We start from the raw sequence: 18527 nt of genomic DNA, 5'->3' as shown, positions 1-18527 counted from the left end.
ACAACAACTAATTTGACATAGCACACCCAACCATAGGGTTAGACAACACCTAATTTTAACTAAATAACACACAAACATCACCTAATTTCAACTTAATCACCTAATTTCACAGAAAATCATAGCGATAACAAACCCTAGGCCCAACAATATGCAATTGTTATCCTAACCCTAGTAACGAATCAATAGGGATGAGATGAAGGAATGGAGAAGGGGAGGGGGATCTTACTATACGCCGCCGAAGGATGACGCGATATGGTGGTTTGTTGGATTGACCTTCACCGTCGCGGCGAAGGCTCTGGCCATCACGTATTCCACTGAATATTGCAGCTCCACATTCTCCGTCGCCTTGCTAGGGTTCAAGCTCCCGCAAAGCTCATATGGCTCGGGATCCGCGTCGTTGGCGCCACTGCCGGGTGGCCCGCCACCGTCAGCACCGCCTGGTTTCGCCGGGGTACCCATCTGCGTAGTGCGAGGGGGGGTGGGAGCGGGAAGAAGCGGGAAGGGAGAAGGAGGGGGGAATGCGGATGCGGCGCAAGCGGGAAGGAAATATAGATGGCCCGAGCAGCGCATCTAACGGCTGTCGGGACGGCTGCCAGTGCCAGGTAGGCAAAAAACAGGCCCCACCTGTCATAAATCCACTTAACAGAGCCTGATCCATCAATCAATGTTTTTTGCAAAACCATTACAGAAGACACGATGTTTTCTGCAACAAAAACATGACATATTGTTTTCCGCAAACCCAGCATTCAAACCGGTGATTTCCTACACTTTACTCGGAAAAATAATATTACTATGTCGCAACAGCCAACATGACATCAGCAATCTACACAGGAGGCTCTCACACTCTGCAGTTAAAAGCATAACTATTCCTACAGTCCTACGAGAAGAATTAACAGTACAGAGCCTTCCTCGTTGGATACCCTCCTACAACTGGATGGTGACGCCCCTGGCTCCCATGCCGGCGAGCCGCTGCTCCGCGGTGCCCATCTCCCTCTCGCCGCCGGCGCCCCTGGACACGTCGTGCCGCGTGGCGTCGAACTTCTCGCCGTCGCCCCACAGCGCGTAGGCCTCCTCCCCGTGCGCGGCGTCGTCGCCGATCATGAGCTGGTCGTCGGGCATCCGCAGCGGCACGAACAGCCCGATGCCGAGCAGGATGAGCGTGGTGACCACGAGGTTCCACACGATCACGAACGCCGCGCCGGCCAGCTGCTTGCCCACCTGCTTGATGCCGCCGCCGTAGAAGGCGCCCTTGGGCCCCGGCACCGACGACTCCATCATCATCAGCTCCGGCGTGGCCAGGAGCCCCGTGAGGACCCCGCCGAGGAGCCCCGCCACGGCGTGCGTGTGGAAGACGGCCAGCGTGTCGTCCACCTTCATCAGCAGCGCCGACTTCTTGTGCAGGATCATCATGGTGAACCACGGCACGCTGCCCGCGAAGATGCCCATCACCACGGCCGCCCACGTCTGCACCAGCCCTGTACGTAGATTAATGAAGAAATTTCAGGTCAAAACACAATGAACTACTGTTGTTACGTTGGTGTGGACTTGTTAGCGTACTCTACGAGCTGTCTATTTGACTTTTTTGTGCTAGTAGTACTCCACGACAACACATTGATTGAGCGACGAAAACTCCGCCTACTCCTGTGATCCGTACGTGCTGCGTGCAATGAGATGTTTGGTACCTGCGCCGGGGGTGATGCAGACGAGGCCGGTCATCATGCCCTGGACGGCGCCGATGACGGACGGCTTGCCGAAGAAGATGACGTCGAGGCAGGTCCAGGTGAGGAGGCTCGTCGCCGCGCTGACGTTGGTGTTGAGCACGGCGATGGACGCCGTGATGTTGGCGGCGTAGGGCGCGCCGCCGTTGAACCCGGCCCACCCCATCCACAGCAGCCCGCCGCCGGCGATCATGAGCAGGATGTTGTTCGGGGAGAACCGCTCCCGGTCGCTCTTCAGCCTCGGTCCCACCTGCCAGCCACAACATGGTGCGAAATGAAATCGACTCACAGTTTGACATAACGGGATTGTTCGACCGAATCTTACTAAAAAAATCCAGAAACAAACTTAGCTAGTTCACCATACTCCGTAGTTTTTCAGGAGCGACTTAATTGTGAGTTCTTCGTGAAGGAAGAAGAACCAATTGTGAATTTGCACAATAGTCGATGAACACAAGTACACAACGCGGGTGCCACACCAACAAGTTGGATAACGCGAGAGACAGCGACGCTGGATATTTGCAGCCGGTGTAACCGTGACCCGCCAGAGATTAAAAAATTGGGCGTTCCGTCCAGTACTAGTTCAAGTTGCCATCAACGACGCCGCGCGAGCGCCCACGGGCAGAGGCCAGCCGAAGCCAACGACGCGGTCCAACCGGTTCACACGTTCCATGAGGCAAAGCGGTTTTCTTGGACCCCTTTTCCGGGTGCCTGCAGCTATCACCGAAATACTTGTGCTCGTATCATGTGACCGCCCAAAGAAAGCAAAGAAAGTCTACAACGACTCGCGCTAATTTCTTCCGACACGGCTTATTTTTAGAAATCTTCCAACGTTACTTTGAAGAACATGTATCTACCCCAGAAAATTTCCGGTCCAGGCATCGGTAGAACTGTAGCTGTACTTTTACTCTGTGCTGTCATGTGTATTCCCGCGGTGGCATGGCAACGGCAATGGCATCCCAACGAGGAGTCCACATCGCTGTGCTGGGTCAAACTACTTGGCTAGCAACGACTGGCTGCTACCACCTAACACGTTAGCCGAACCCGATCGAGACGCCGCCGGAGCACCGGCCGCCGAACTGACATGGAGGGGAGGTAAGGAAGGAAGCTGCGCACGTACCCAGTAGGCGGCGGTGAAGCCGGCGATGCCGGAGGAGAGGTGGATGACGTAGCCGCCGGAGTAGTCGATGACGCCCCAGTGGTAGAGGAAGCCGCCGCCCCAGAGGCTGAAGGCGCCGACGGTGTAGGAGAGCATGAGCCAGAGCGGCGTGAAGGCCATCCAGGCCTTGATGTTCATGCGGCCCAGCACGGAGCCCGCCAGCAGGATGAGCGTGATGGCCGCGAACTCGAACTGGAACAGCACCAGCGTCGCCTCCGGGTAGAAGGGCTCCACCAGCGGCGTGCTCCCGCGCTCCGTCGCCGACAGCTTGGCGCGGCCGACGAGGTAGTCCTGCGACAGCGCCACGCCGGCCTTGCCCCAGAAGGGCAGCAGCCGCTCGCCGAACGCCATGCGGAACCCCACCAGCACCCACACCAGCAGCGAGGAGGCGTAGGCGTAGAGCGCCATGAAGGCCGAGTTGACGGCCCACTTCTTCTTCACGATGCTGCCGTAGAGGACGACCAGGCCCGGCATGGACTGGATGCCCACCATCGTCGCCGCCGTCAGCTGCCACGCGTTGTCGCCCTTGTTCAGCCAGTCCGGCACCGCCGGCGAGCCCGCCGCGTACGCCATCTCTCTCGACCGCGCGCGCTTTGTGCGGTGCCGGTGCCGGGGGAGAGGAGACGCGAGTCTGGTGGCCCGCTGCTTGGCAACCAGCGAGGCAGCCCGCGCGCTCGCGTTTAATAGGATCGATCATCCAGTTGAAAACGTTCAATCAGATCAAGAATATCTGTCCGACGTGTCAATTGCTGGTCAATTGCACGTGGCCCCCGACCCCACACGTCATTCACAGTCCAGCGATTTTTTAAAATATTTTTTAGAGCAACTCCAACGAAGAGATCCATGTTCTCCGTTTGGGTCATCCACACAGAAAAGCGTCCGTCGGTTGTTCGTTTGTTGTCCATTCGGACCTAAACTAAACCCAAATTTGAGCCATAAATGGGTTCTCGCGGACAAAAGTGGACACTCTCGCCGCTTGCTCGTGTCCTCTCGTGTCCGGCCTGGTCCCACACATCAGCAACCCGCACTAGCGATTCAGCCTCCGATCGGAGCATAGCGCCGTCCCCGCTCGTCCCAGCTCTCGCGCCGCCGCCCGCTCGTCCCGAGCTCCTGCGCCGCCGCACCAACCCCGTCCGTCGTTGCCCGGATTCGGCACCGGCTGTCCAGATCCATCCGGTCCCGCGCGGATCCGCCGCCCCTCACCGGTCTTCGCGTTCCGCCGGCCTCCGTCGTCCTCAGCATCCTCTCGCCACGCCGTCGCCATGGACGCCTCCAGGGCATCAAGCAGGAGCTCGCCTACCGCCATGCTCGACCACCTCGACCTCCCCGAATCGAATCCAAGCAGCAGCAACGCCGGCCTGACTGCCTCCTCCACCTCCACGTCGTCCTCACCAACTTCCTCCACAAGCCCCTCAGGTCATTCTCGAGATGCTTCGGCAACGAGCACAACAAGCCCAAGCAAGGCCGGAGCAAACAGGCCACGCTGCAACTCCTCGACGCCGGGAAAAGGCAGCCACAGCCGGCGAGACTTCATCTATATCCCTAAAAGTGGATTTGGATTCCCATTTATTCTTTGAATGACAACTGCAACTAGGCTCCACCTTAGAGAGGGTTTTCGGTTTGAGCTTCGCTGATAAGAAGGCTGATTTCGACGAGTTCCGCTCCAACCTGGGGTTCGCCGGGGTGGGGGTGCCGTCGATGAGCTTCGCTGCTGACTCCCAGGCATTGGCTGCTGCACTCAACTCTGTCCATAACGGTCAATTCTGTCTGCTCGAGGGCTGTGCGTTGGATACATCCACAGTCCGCCCTTGTCCATCCTATGTTCACTAAACGGACAAATGACCCAAACGAATAAAAAGAAGACAAAATCTGTGTTCGTTTAGGTCTTTGCGTTGGAGTTGCTCTTACCTCTTCGTGACGGCCCTTCATGTCCTCACCATACCCACGATTTGTTTGTAGTACATTTGCGTACTGTTTAGTTACTGGCAACAGTTAACTAATCAAGTGGGTGGTAGTACGATTATGGTGTACGGGGTGCCGGGTTGGTGATGCGCATGAAGCAGCGAACGAGGGGGAGCCTCCGGGTCAACTCGGGCAGGCACGAACGGCCCATAGGACGTGGCGTGTTGCGTGGTGCATTTTTCATCCCTTATTTATATCTCCTTCTCCTTCTCTTCTTCCTCCAGATGTGACATGTCTTGATTTCTTCCCAAGAAAACAATATAAGTGAGTCGTTTCGTTTCAAGACTTGGGATTGTCTCTGTCTGTCTGTGTGCCCTGCTTCGTCAACTACTCGCGCACTCGGTCGAGGAGAATCTCAAAAGCAGAAAAAATATAGACCCAAATATGTCCATTTCTCCCGTCAACCCCAGCATGAGATGGTTGGTGATAAGGTGCGACCAGTTGAGACTTGAGACCGACTAGAACGCCAGAAAAGGGAAATTAAATGGTAGGGGACGGGAAGATGTTTACGAAGGAGCGCAATTCGTAGACCGGGTTTTGCTGACCTTGACTGAGACTCGAGGTCGAGGAGCACGCACCGTCGATTTTCTCAGCATCCGCGGAGCAGTTGTGCCGAAGTTTACCTGGCAATCACTGGTACGCTTCGGCGTCCAGAGTTGTCATCAAGTATCTAATTTTTCTAAACGGTATGGATTCCTGGGAATGATTTGATTGTGGAGCAGTAGTGGTTAGATATTGTTGAATTCATGCATCAGTCAATTCTTCCAAAAATCCAAACTGATGAAGAAAGGTGAATAATATATTTTAATCCTATGTCTAGGCTATTTTAGTACTTAAATATGGGATTGATATAGGCCGCAAAATCATTTTATTTAATACTACTTTGGCAGGATCTTTGAACTCAAGACCTCTTAGCTTGGATACCATGTTAAATTCATGCATCATCCAACTCATTCAAAAGTCCGAACTGATAAAGGGAGGTGGACAATATATTTCAACAGATATAACTGGAATATACTCCAAATCTGTGTTCCCCAATCAGAATCAGACTAGCTTTGATCATGATGGCGCCGTTTGGAACCTTGGATCATGGGGAGTTGCCAGTCGTACAGTGCATCTGAACACTAGTAGCCGGGTTAGCAGTGATATTCTTTCGTTCAGCAGTCCAGATCCCGAAGCTCCATAGTGGACCATATACTAGCAATCAAAAGAACAGAAACGAAAACCGAAGCTCCACGAAGTGGAGGCCACCTTTTGGTGTGCAACACAAGTTGCACAGCGTCAACAGTTTTCTAGCTACCACTTGAACTATACAACAGTAGCTCCCTGCAAGGCTATTACTTCTAACTCATGGAGCGCATGAGTGCACGTTATGGCGAATGTCCAGAGAGCAGAGTAGCCAGTTTCATTCTTTCTTCTTTGTATGTTACACATCATGTACTCCCTCCATTCCAATGAATAAAACATGCACGTTTCCAAAGTCCAACTTTGATCATAAATTAGATCAATATAATATATTTGTGACTTCAAAATTACATCATCGAAAACTTATTCTCAAAACGAATTCAACGGTATATATTTACATATAGGCCCGTTTGTTTGGGCTTTTTCCTGACTTTTCCACTTCGACTTGAAAGCCAAAAAACTCCTAAATAGGCGCTTTTGGCTTCAGCTTTTGACTTATGACTCAATATTGTTATATGATGGTATAAGCTAAAAGTCAAAGCCAAAAGCCTCTAAATAGGAGTTTTTTTGGCTTTTAAGCTGAAGTGGAAAAGTCAGGAAAAAGCCCAAACAAACAGGCCATAATCTATGTTTGATTGGTCTAATTTATGCACAAAGTTGAATTTTAGGATACGAGCCCACCTTATTCATTGGAATTGAGGGAGTAGTAGTAATCTACATGGCGGGGTGCAACATAACGCTGATCGGGCATGCTAGGTGTCGGGGGACATGTCCACCATCCCTCAATTGTGGACAAATTTCTGTCGGTTGCCTGATACCACATGAAATGAACAAACTTCTTTTCCACCGTCGAAGGACTAGAGGGCTAACCTCCTGGATAGGCCAAAGCGAATCGAACACCATAGCTCACCGCATAAGTGGTACATGGGGAACATGTGCTAGTTTTATGATATGACAATACTGGTAGCATAATTCATTTAGGATTAACATTAAAACATTAGATAAATATTGAGGGCATGTGTAGCTACCACCATGGGTAGCAAATTATTTCCGTATATCTTAATCTCATGATTAGAACACCTAAACATATGTGAAAGATTACTAACCAGAACGGTTGGGTCCATTAGCAGCAGCCCATGCTTGCTCCTTGGGATCTTCGGTAGTGAGGACATGGCTGGGAAGAAGGGAAGCAGGACGGCGACATACTGACCTTGCGGTGGCCGACGGTGGTAGTCGGTCTTCTGATCACCTTAAGCACCTTTTTTTTAGGATTGGTGGTTTGTAGTTCTGGGTATAACCCATACACATGTGTGTCTCCCAAAGGGGTACGACATGCTCTTTATATAGGTGACGCTAAAGGGACCAAGGACCGAAACCAATAGCTAGCTTTGGTGCCCCCGATCATGGCATGTACGTGGGTAAAAGGCTCCCTGTCGGTGTCAAAACCGGCGGATCTCGGGTAGGGGGTCCCGAACTGTGCGTCTAGGCGGATGGTAACAGGAGACAAGGGACACGATGTTTTTACCCAGGTTCGGGCCCTCTCGATGGAGGTAAAACCCTACTCCTGCTTGATTAATATTGATGATATGGGTAGTACAAGAGTAGATCTACCACGAGATCAAGGAGGCTAAACCCTAGAAGCTAGACTATGGTATGATTGTTCTTCGTCCTACGGACTAAAACCCTCCGGTTTATATAGACACCGGAGAGGGCTAGGGTTACACAGAGTCGGTTACAATGGTAGGAGATCTACATATCCGTATCGCCAAGCTTGCCTTCCACGCCAAGGAAAGTCCCTTCCGGACACGGGACGAAGTCTTCAATCTTGTATCTTCATAGTCCAGGAGTCCGACCGAAGGTATAGTCCGGCTATCCGGACACCCCCTAATCCAGGACTCCCTCAGTAGCCCCTGAACCAGACTTCAATGACGACAAGTCCGGTGCGCGGATTGTCTTCGACATTGCAAGGCGGGTTCCTCCTCCAAGTACTTCATAGAAGATTTTGAACACAAAGGTAGTGTCCGGCTCTGCAAAATAAGTTTCCACATATTGCCATAGAGAGAATAATATTTACACAAATCTAATCCGCTAACGTATTCCGTAGCGTGACATCACACCACGGCCAAGTCTTTATTCGAATTGTTTTACTGTCCCACCTCAGCGCGTTTAGCGAGGCAGTTTCCTTGGCACGTCTTGTCAAAGCAGAGATCGTGTCCCCTTATTTCGGGATTCTCATCAATACGGGCGTGGGTAACCCAACCGCGCCATTGATTACGACGCTTGGGAGATAAGCGAGTTTTACCAGGCTGGTGGGGACGCATAGTCGCGTCCGCCCATATAAGGGGATAAGGATCCACCTTTTCATCCACGCCTTCTTCCTCCTTTGCCTATCCATTTCCGCGCACTCGAGCTCCAGCGCCCAAGTCCGCACACCCCACCTCAACCTTCTCCAGCCATGTCCGGAGCGGGAGGCAAGTGGATGGTCTCCTCCGTCACGGAGGGACACATCAAAAAACTAAGGAAGGCCGGATACTTGTCTAACGACATTGCGCACCGGCTTCCCGAAGAGGGGCAACTCATCCCCACCCCTAGGCCCCATGAGAGGGTGGTGTTCCTCCCCCATTTCCTCCGCGGACTGGGCTTCCCTCTTCACCCATTTGTCCGAGGGCTCATGTTCTACTATGGCCTGGATTTCCACGATTTGGCCCAGAACTTTGTCCTCAACATCTCGGCGTTTATCGTCGTGTGCGAGGCTTTCCTCTGCATCTGCCCCCATTTTGGCCTATGGCTCAAGACTTCCAATGTCAAGCCGAAGGTGGTGCGCGGCACCCAGGCGGAGTGCGGAGGCGCCATGGTAGGCAAGATGCCCAAAGTCCTATGGCTCGAGGGCTCCTTCGTGGAGACCCTAAAGGGGTGGCAATCGGGGTGGTTTTACATCACCGAGCCGCGCGACCCTGAATGGGTCGCAGCCCCCGAGTTCTGATCCAGACCCCCTACGCGGCTCACCTCCTGGAAAGAGACGGGCTTGTCGTGGGGTAAAAAAGGAGAGCTGACCGGACTCCAAACATGCGTCCAAACCCTGGTGGACAAGAAGCTCAAACTTGTCAACGTAGTCCAGGTTATGCTCATCCACCGGATCCTCCCATGTCAACAACGGGCTTTCAACCTGTGGGAGTTCGACCCGGCGCAGCACCGAACTCTGAGCAGGCTCTTCGACACGACGTACGAAGATGCCTGGAAGGTGCTTTTCAAGGGCGCCAAGGCCCCCGCATCCGCTACCGAGGATCGCGGATTCAGCACGCAGTGTCACGCTAGTGCGGTAAGCTGTTTTTACCTTTTATAGGGTATTAGTTTTTCATAGTTTGACTCCATGCGAGATCTAAGCTCCCTTACCTTTGACAGGATTGGCAGGAGACGTCCGGACAGATCAACTGACCGGCTCCTTTGCCCGAAGGGCCAGCGGACGCTCGCTTGGCAAAGCTGCTGGTTCCGGCACCCTATGTGGTGCTGGAGACGAAGGCCAAGACGAAGGCCACGGGGACTCGAAAGAGTGCCCGACGCCTGGAGGTGTCGGATTTATCATCCGACGACTCCAAGATGCACTCCTCCCGTGAAGACGAGGAGGAGGAAGAAGAGACCTCTCCCCCTCTAGCGGGGGGGAGGGAAGAAAAGGAAGGCCGCCCCAACTGGGGAGGCCGAAGGGTCCAAGAAGGGGAAGACCCTTCCTCTGGACTACTCCACCAACGCCGACGACGGCGAAGAGGAGGGGCCGCACAGGGCCAAGCCCCTGGTGAGATCGTAAGTATTCGGACACCAGAGCAATTCATAGTGTTCCTTTCTTGCACAGCTCCTCCTTACGCCGAATATGACTATGCAGTCCGCCCAAGGCCGGGCTCGACGAGTCGTCGAGCGGCTCCCTGGATTCGTCGGACGTGAATTCACTTCCGCCCGCTACCTCCCCCCACCCTACGGACGACACCGAGGTGCTGTCCCAACAGGTTCCAAGCCAGGAGGAGGTGGTCCCGGAGGCGCCGCAAGGCGACCTCCCGGACTCCAGGCGCAAAGGGGATAAAAGCCCCAAGGGCTCCGAGTCCGGCCTTGAGCCGGACACCGCGCCGGAACCTTCAACGGTTCCGGACTTCGGTAGGCAGCCTCCTTCCAAGAGGAGCAAGCCTACCGAGTCGGTGACCTCCGTCCAACCGGAGGCACCGGACAATTTGCTGGAGGTGCTTAACGGCGCCTCCATCGACGAGGAGCACCGCACTATTATGAGTGCGGTGATCCAGAAGGTTCAGTCCGCCAAGAGCGGACTGACTGAAGCCTGTGCCAGCATTCTAACAGGATTTGAGGTAAGTAAAGAATATGTAAAAGTATTACCGCATAGACAGTAGCCCCTGATGCTCTGTTCGGCGTTCGGAAAGAAAAGCCGAATAGAGGATCTAATAACATTCGCAGGAGTCTAACATAATCAAGTCAATATGTGTATGCAGGCTTCGCTGCTGGCTTCCGCCGCACTGATTGCGGAGGTGGATACGCTGAAGAAAAACCTCGCGCGGTCCGAGAACGAGCTCGGCCATGCCAAGAGGCAACTTGAGGAGAAGGAAGGTAAGTAATACCTTGCGCAAGTATATAGAGAAGATGTGGTTGCAAAAAATGACAGGATCAACGTGCTATTATAGGGGCCACGACCGAGGTGGCAACCCTTAAGAAAGCGCTGTCCGAGGCCGAATACAGAGCGGCCGCGAAGCGCACAGAGAGAGGGAAGCAGGAGGCGCGGGTGGAAGAGGTGCAGAAAGAGCTCCAGGCTCTCGTGAAAAAACACGAGAGTTTGGAGCTTGACTCAAAGACGCAAGCGTCCGAGCTTGCGGCAGCCCTCGAAAGCGCGAAGTCTGCCAAGGCCAAAGCCCAGAAAGCCCTCCAAGAAATTGAAGCGATGAAGAAGGTAGCGGCGGGTAAGGCATTCATTATGCAAAGCAAGCACGTGAAAGTGAATTACTTGTTACTTACCCGAGTCCGGAGCTCTCCAGGAGCATTCGCAGATTTGCCCCGCAGTGCGTCTGATGCCGCCGCCTACTACCGAGCCGAGGAGGGGAGCTCGACGAAGAAGGTGTTCTGGTCTCAGTATGCTGAGGCCGGACACCTGGTGCCTTTGAGCAACCAGCTGAAGCAAATGGTCGAGCTCCACAAGGTGGCCGAACAGGCCATAAAGGGCCTCATAGTTCGGCTTTGGCCTGGAGAGGCTCTGCCTAGGAGCTACTTCGGGCTGGTGAGGCGGCTGGTGGATGCCTGTCCATGGCTTGAAGTAATCAAGCGCTCCGTCTGCATCGAAGGTGCCCGTAGGGCGCTTGCCCGTGCTAAAGTGCACTGGGGCAAGATGGATGCGGAGAAGCTGGTGAAGGACGGGCCGCCGCCGGGCAAGGAGCATCGTGTCCCGGAAGTGTATTATGAGGCCGTCCTGAAGGGTGCCCGCCTTATAGCGGATGAATGCTCCAAAGATGTAATTTTTGAGTAAACTCGCATTCGTGATCCTGTACGCTGAAAACTTGTTCATATGCGCTAAGCAACGCTTTTGAATTTAAAATATTACCTTCTGTGCGGCCGTTTATCAAATTTGAGAGATGGCGAGTCGTCGGCTTCTGCCCCCATGCCACGAGTGCTGGGGTGTTCGGGATAAACATGAGCGCTCTTTTTCCCATTCTTGGGTCCTTTGAGGGAGGCGCTCAACACAACGAACAAGGCAATCGGACTATAATGCTTGAACACTCTCACTTAGCCATAGAATTCTATAATTTTAAATTTCGGTGAAGCCCCTAGTGTTCGGAAGACCGAGTTCGGGGCGCTATCCACGCCTAGGCCGGACAAAGCCGACTCCTCGCTCTAAGCGGCATAAGTCTTTAGGGACTCGAAAACCTCTCGAACAGCGACCGGGTATCGCCTCATCATGACGGTCAGTTTTAGCTTTCTCTACTGAGGTGCTTAGCCCAGCTCAACTGGGGCACAATCGCAGTAGTTCTCCTAGTGCTACCTTAGCCGATATAGGGGAACGTAAGGTACCAAAACATAGGAGCTGGGCAAACCCAACTATTGACCTAAGACATGATTCGGAGCCGATGCATATAATGCTATAAGTTCGGGGTGCCGTACTTGTGAAAGTGTTCGGACTTCTCACACCGTATTGTGGGGTACTTAAGCCCCTGGCGTCCTGGCCGTACCAAAGTGTACGGGTGCAACATTTCATTAATGAACATATATTCGTAAAAAAGAGTAATGCAATAATAGACGGAAGCTATGCATTGTTTATTTAAAAAAGCTGCGATCAAAGCAGAACGATACAAATAGTGCAATAAGCAAAAGATGGGACTATTTAACATGTCCTTTCCAGGGGCGAGCTGCGGAATGGTATGTGAAACAGGTATACTGCTCGTTATAGAGACCACCTTAGAGTTCCATAGTGCGGCGTAGCTTTCTGCTCCCCTGGTTGTTGTATCATTTGTGCGACAATTGTACTGCCGGACAGGCCTTCCGAAGAGTGGAGTCCTAAAAATAAGAGAAAATTAAGAAATCGGCAGCCCCTAGTGTGGTTTAAGCCGCGTTTCGGGCGTGCCGTGATGGTGCCCCTTCCCCTGTGCCCATGGTATTTCCAGAGCGTAGTTATGTACGCGCAACACTGGTTTCGCAAGTTCGCGAGGGCTGGGGTTGGGGCCGCATTGCTACGCTTGCTCAGAACATGCCAGGCGGTCTTGTTGTAGGTTACTCCGGGCGCGCTTGACGGTGTCCAGACGTTTAATGGCCGGACTGGAGAATTGCCTTGAGAGGCTGCTTTGTACTTCCGCTGCGATAGCCGCCGTATGCTCCTTCGTTCGGAGAGAGCGTTCGGTGTTTCCATTGACCGTGATGACTCCTCGAGGGCCTGGCATCTTGAGCTTGAGGTATGCGTAGTGCGGCACCGCATTGAACTTGGCAAATGCGGTTCGCCCGAGCAGTGCGTGATAGCCACTGTGGAACGAGACTATGTCGAAGATTAACTCCTCGCTTCAGAAATTATCCGGAGATCCGAAGACCACTTCAAGTGTAACCGAGCCTGTACAGTTGGCCTCTACACCTGGTATGACGCCTTTAAAGGTCGTTTTAGTGGGTTTAATCCTCGAGGGATCGATGCCCATTTTCCGCACTGTATCCTGGTAAAGCAGGTTCAGGCTGCTGCCACCGTCCATAAGGACTCTAGTGAGGTGAAATCCGTCAATAATTGGGTCTAGAACCAATGCGGCGAATCCGCCATGACGGATGCTAGTGGGGTGGTCCCTTCGATCAAAAGTGATCGGGCAGGAAGACCATGGGTTGAACTTTGGGGCGACTGGCTCCATCGCGTATACGTTCCTTAGCGCACGCTTCCGCTCCCTCTTGCGGATGTGGGTTGAGTATATCATGTTCACCGTCCGCACTTGTGGGGAAAAACCTTTCTGTCCATTGTTGTTCGGCGGCCGGGGCTCCTCCTCGTCATCGCTATGCAGCCCCTTGTCTCTGCTTTCGGCATTTAACTTGCCTACCTGCTTGAACACCCAACAATCCCTGTTGGTGTGATTGGCTGGTTTTTCGGGGGTGCCATGTATCTGGCATGAGCGGTCGAGTATTCGGTCCAAACTGGACGGGCCCGGAGTATTTCTTTGGAATGGCTTTTTCCGTTGACCGGGTTTAGAGCCTTTGAATCCGACATTAACTGCCGTATCCTCAGCATTGTCGCCGTTAATGCGGCGCTTTTGCTTGTTGTGACGCGACCTGCCACTGCGGTCCTTGGTATCTGAATTACTAGGGCTCTTGGTCATGTTATTGCTGCGAGCTAGCCAGCTGTCTTCTCCCGCGCAAAAGCGGGTCATAAGTGTCGTGAGGGCTGCCATAGATTTCGGCTTTTCCTGTCCTAGGTGCCGTGCAAGCCACTCGTCACGGATGTTATGCTTGAAGGCTGCTAGGGCCTCTGCGTCCGGACAGTCGACGATTTGATTTTTCTTGGTTAGGAACCGTGTCCAGAATTGTCTGGCCAATTGCTTTGGCTGCTGAATTATGTGGCTTAGGTCATCGGCGTCTGGTGGTCGCACATAAGTGCCCTGGAAATTGTCGAGGAATGCGGCTTCCAGGTCCTCCCAACAACCAATTGATTCTACTGGCAAGCTGTTAAGCCAATGCCGAGCTGGTCCTTTAAGCTTGAGTGGGAGGTATTTGATGGCGTGTAGGTCATCACCGCGGGCCATGTGGATATGAAGGAGATAGTCCTCGATCCATACCGCAGGATCTGTTGTGCCATCGTATGATTCGATGTTCACGGGTTTGAAACCCTCGGGGATTTGATGATCCATTACTTCATCTGTGAAGCATAGTGGGTGTGTGGCGCCTCTGTATTGGGCTATATCACGACGCAGCTCAAACGAGCTTTGTCTACTGTGTTCGGCCCGGCCGGATTTACTGTATCCGGCGTGACGAGTACCGTCTCGTGTCGTGGGGCGCCCACGCGATCCGTAGATCGATCTTGTTTGCCTTGCCTTGTCTTCCAATATATCTCGCAGGTCTGGCGCGTTTCCCCGTTCCTTGGTATTTTTTAAGCGGCGTCGGGGTGCGGCTTGAGTGGAGGGCCGAGAGGCCTCTCTGTCACGGCCACGGGGTGGCCGGTCGGCCGCATCATGCACTGGTGATGTAGGTTTAGGTGCTTCCTCCTCTAATCGGGGTAGCAACCTGCGCTTTGGGTAGCTCTTGGAGGGGCGTTCGAGTTCATACTCTTCGGCCGCAAGGACTTCAGTCCATCTGTCGGCTAGCAAATCTTGATCAGCTCTAAGCTGTTGCTGTTTTTTCTTGAGGTTGCTCGCCGTGGCCATAAGCCTGCGTTTGAAACGCTCTTGTTCGACGGGATCCTCCGGCACGACAAATTCATCGTCGTCGAGGCTTTCCTCATCTTCGGAGGGAGGCATATAATTATCGTCCTCGACCTCTCTGTCTGCCGCTCTATCATGAGGGCTGGCTTCTCCATCCTCCCGTGCTGAATCTTGCTAGAGGTGGTTGTCTTCGGCACTGTTCGGGGTGTTATTATCTCCCGTGCCGGAATCACCGTTTTTGCTTTGGCGGGATTTAGAGCAGCGCCGCTGACGCCGACGCTTAGGCTGCTTCTTGGAGGGGTCATCCTCCTCTGTTCCATCGCCATTGCCTTCTTTTGGGGTGTCCACCATGTATATATCATACGACAAGGTGGCTTTCCAGTGCCCTATAGGCGCTGGAGGTGGTTGTCTTCGGCACTGTTCGGGGTGTTATTATCTCCCGTGCCGGAATCACCGTTTTTGCTTTGGCGGGATTTAGAGCAGCGCCGCTGACGCCGGCGCTTAGGCTGCTTCTTGGAGGGGTCATCCTCCTCTGTTCCATCGCCATTGCCTTCTTTTGGGGTGTCCACCATGTATATATCATACGACAAGGTGGCTTTCCAGTGCCCTATAGGCGCTGGTTCTTGATCGTCTCCTGCATCGGCGTCCATACCGTCTATGTCTTCGGAGTCGAAGTCGAGCATGTCGGTTAAATCATCGACAGTGGCTACGAAGTGGGTGGTGGATGGGCTTTGAATTTTTCATCATCCGCACCCAACCTTTTCCCTCAGTCAGTTACGACCTGAGATCAATATTCCAACACCCCCCTCCATCGTACGGTCAACAAACATCATAAGCCCACTCTCAATTGAAAAATTACACCCACGTAAGGTGTTGCAATGGCTAATAAAGTGTCATTGAACCTCAATATTTATAGTATAACATTCTACTATCTTGAAATGAGTAAAATTTGACATTATGGGAGTTGGTTTCTTTGATGGTCCTATTAAGAGGCTTTTGTAAACCCATGTCGGCAACATAATCATAAAAGAATGGGTGGTAAGCCTAAGTAGAACCACAAAACTTATACTCCCTCTGTCCCATAATATAAGATTGATTTGCGAGCTATAAATCAAACATCATATGTTTGATCCTGGACTCTGTGTTTCACGATATGGAACATACTATCAATTGTCTTTGCTACACCGAATGACTTGTTTTTACTCGCATAGAGGACTACACGATCATAACCGCAATGAGTAGTTCAGAGATGTTGTCTATGAAGGAAATATACCCTAGAGGCAATAATAAAGTTGTTATTTTATATTTCCTTATATCATGATAAATGTTTATTATTCATGCTAGAATTGTATTAACCGGAAACTTGAAACATGTGTGGATACATAGACAAAACACCGTGTCCCTAGTAAGCCTCTACTAGACTAGCTCGTTAATCAAAGATGGTTAAGTTTCCTAACCATAGAAATGTGTTGTCATTTGATGAACGGGATCACATCATTAGGAGAATGATGTGATGGACAAGACCCATCCATTAGCTTAGCATATTGATCATTCAGTGTTATTGCTATTGCTTTCTTCATGTCAAATACATATTCCTTCGACTATGAGATTATGCAACTCCCGGATACCGGAGGAATACCTTGTGTGCTATCAAACGTCACAACATAACTGGGTGGTTATAAAGATGCTCTACAGGTATCTCCGAAGGTGTTTACTGGGTTGGCATAGATCGAGATTAGGGTTTGTCACTCCGAGTATCGGAGAGGTATCTCTGGCCCTCTTGGTAATGCACATCATAAGAAGCCTTGCAAGCAAAGTGAGTAATGAGTTACTTACAAGATGATGCATTATGGAACAAGTAAGTAGACATGCCGGTAATGAGATTGAACTAGGTATGTGGATACCGACTATCGAATCTCGGGCAAGTAACATACCGATGGACAAAGGGAATAACATATGTTGTCATAACGGTTCGACCGATAAAGATATTCATAGAATATGTAGGAGCCAATATGAGCATCCAGGTTCCGCTATTGATTATTGACCGGAGAGGTGTCCCGGTCATGTCTACATAGTTCTCGAACCCGTAGGGTCCGCACGCTTAACTTTTGATGACGATTTAGTATTATATGAGTTATGTGATTTGCTGACCGAATGTTGTTCGGAGTCCCGGATGAGATCACGGAGATGACGAGGAGTCTCGAAATGGTCGAGAGGTAAATATTGATATATAGGACGGTGGTATTCGGACACTGGAAGTGTTCCGGAGGGTACCGGGTACTTATCGGGTCACCAGAAAGGAGTTTCAGGCACCCCCGACAAAGATATGAGCCTTATAGGCCAAGTGAGGGAACACACCAGCCCTGGTGCGGCCCTATAGAGGCCAGCCCTATGAGGAGGAGAAGGAAAGAGGGGAGGGCAAGGAAAGTGTGGATTAGGATTACTACTTCCTTCCTTCTCCTCCCCCTCTTTCCTTCCACCTCGGTTATATATGGCAGGGGGCGCGCGGCTTGGGACGGACTCCAAGTAGGATTCCTCCTACTTGGGCGCCTCCTATGGCTCCTCCTCCTATATATATGAGGAAGGAGGTGCCTAGCACACAACAGACAATTGCCTAGCCGTGTGCGGTGCCCCCCTCCACAGTTTACACCCTCAGTCATATCTTCGTAGTGCTTAGGCGAAGCCCTGCGAGGATCACTTCACCATCACCATCACCACGCCGTCGTACTGACGGAACTCATCTACTACCTTCAAGTCTTGCTGGATCAAGAAGGCGAGGGACATCACTGAACTGAATGTGTGCAGAACTCGAAGGTGTCGTGCGTTCGGTACTTGATTGGTCGGAGCTAGAATAAGTTCGACTACATCAATCGCGTTGTCAAATGCTTCTGCTTACGGTCTACAAGGGTACGTAGACACACTCTCCCCCGCGTTGCTATGCATCTCCATGGATAGATCATTGCGTGTGCGTAGAATTTTTTTTGTTTTCCATGCAATGTTTCCCAACAGTCTACCACTCTTAAGTTCGGGAATAATATTCTTTCGACACACAACCTGCTTGGTAGCCTCTTAACATGCCACAAATAGTTTGCATCGTTGATGGTGCCATGATAAAGCTCCTCATGGAAGGGTGTGAATGTAACATGATGTGGAATTCTTGATGTCCACACACCTCGCCAAAACAATGTTTGATCATCAAACTCACCATTAGTGAGCATGTAATAATAATCACCTTGCATATACTACAAAGCTTGATAACGGCTTTCCAATGGTCCAGTTATGGATTACATGCGTGTTTGCCAAGTATCCCAATCATAAATATGAGGATGCGTTCATACTTAATACATAAGGTGCTTCTGACAGCTGAAGCATAAGGAACCGACATTATTTTACTAGTTTAAAATTGGTTCCTCTCACACTAAATATCCAACTTTATCACCCTTGAGTTTTGGAGCAGGTGAGGCATAGTACTCGCGTAAAATGTATTTCTTTTGTATTGTATCCATTTATTGTTGGGGAACGCAGTATTTCAAAAAATCCCTACGATCACGCAAGATCTATCTAGGAGATGCATAGCAACGAGAGGGGAGAGTGTGTCTACGTACCCTCGTAGACCGAAAGCGTAAGCGTTTGGTAACGCGGTTG

The 18527-nt window shown here is 51.7% G+C and overlaps 1 protein-coding gene across 1 annotated transcript; it reads right to left on the bottom strand.

Annotated features, from left to right (window-relative positions):
- Window positions 1-745: 745 nt before the first annotated feature.
- Window positions 746-3543, bottom strand: LOC125553145 (ammonium transporter 2 member 1). Its single transcript, XM_048716928.2, has 3 exons — window positions 2836-3543; window positions 1683-1968; window positions 746-1475 (listed from the first exon to the last, which is right to left on the bottom strand). The coding sequence occupies exons 1-3, from the start codon at window positions 3445-3447 to the stop codon at window positions 925-927; spliced, it is 1449 nt and encodes a 482-aa protein (XP_048572885.2). The 5' UTR covers window positions 3448-3543; the 3' UTR covers window positions 746-924.
- Between the last annotated feature and the right edge of the window lie 14984 nt (window positions 3544-18527).

Source organism: Triticum urartu, chromosome 1A (genome assembly GCF_056163025.1).
Source record: "Triticum urartu cultivar PI428250 chromosome 1A, HENAU_Tu73, whole genome shotgun sequence".
NCBI lineage: Eukaryota > Viridiplantae > Streptophyta > Magnoliopsida > Poales > Poaceae > Triticum > Triticum urartu.
This window is presented reverse-complemented; position numbering and strand designations above follow the sequence as displayed.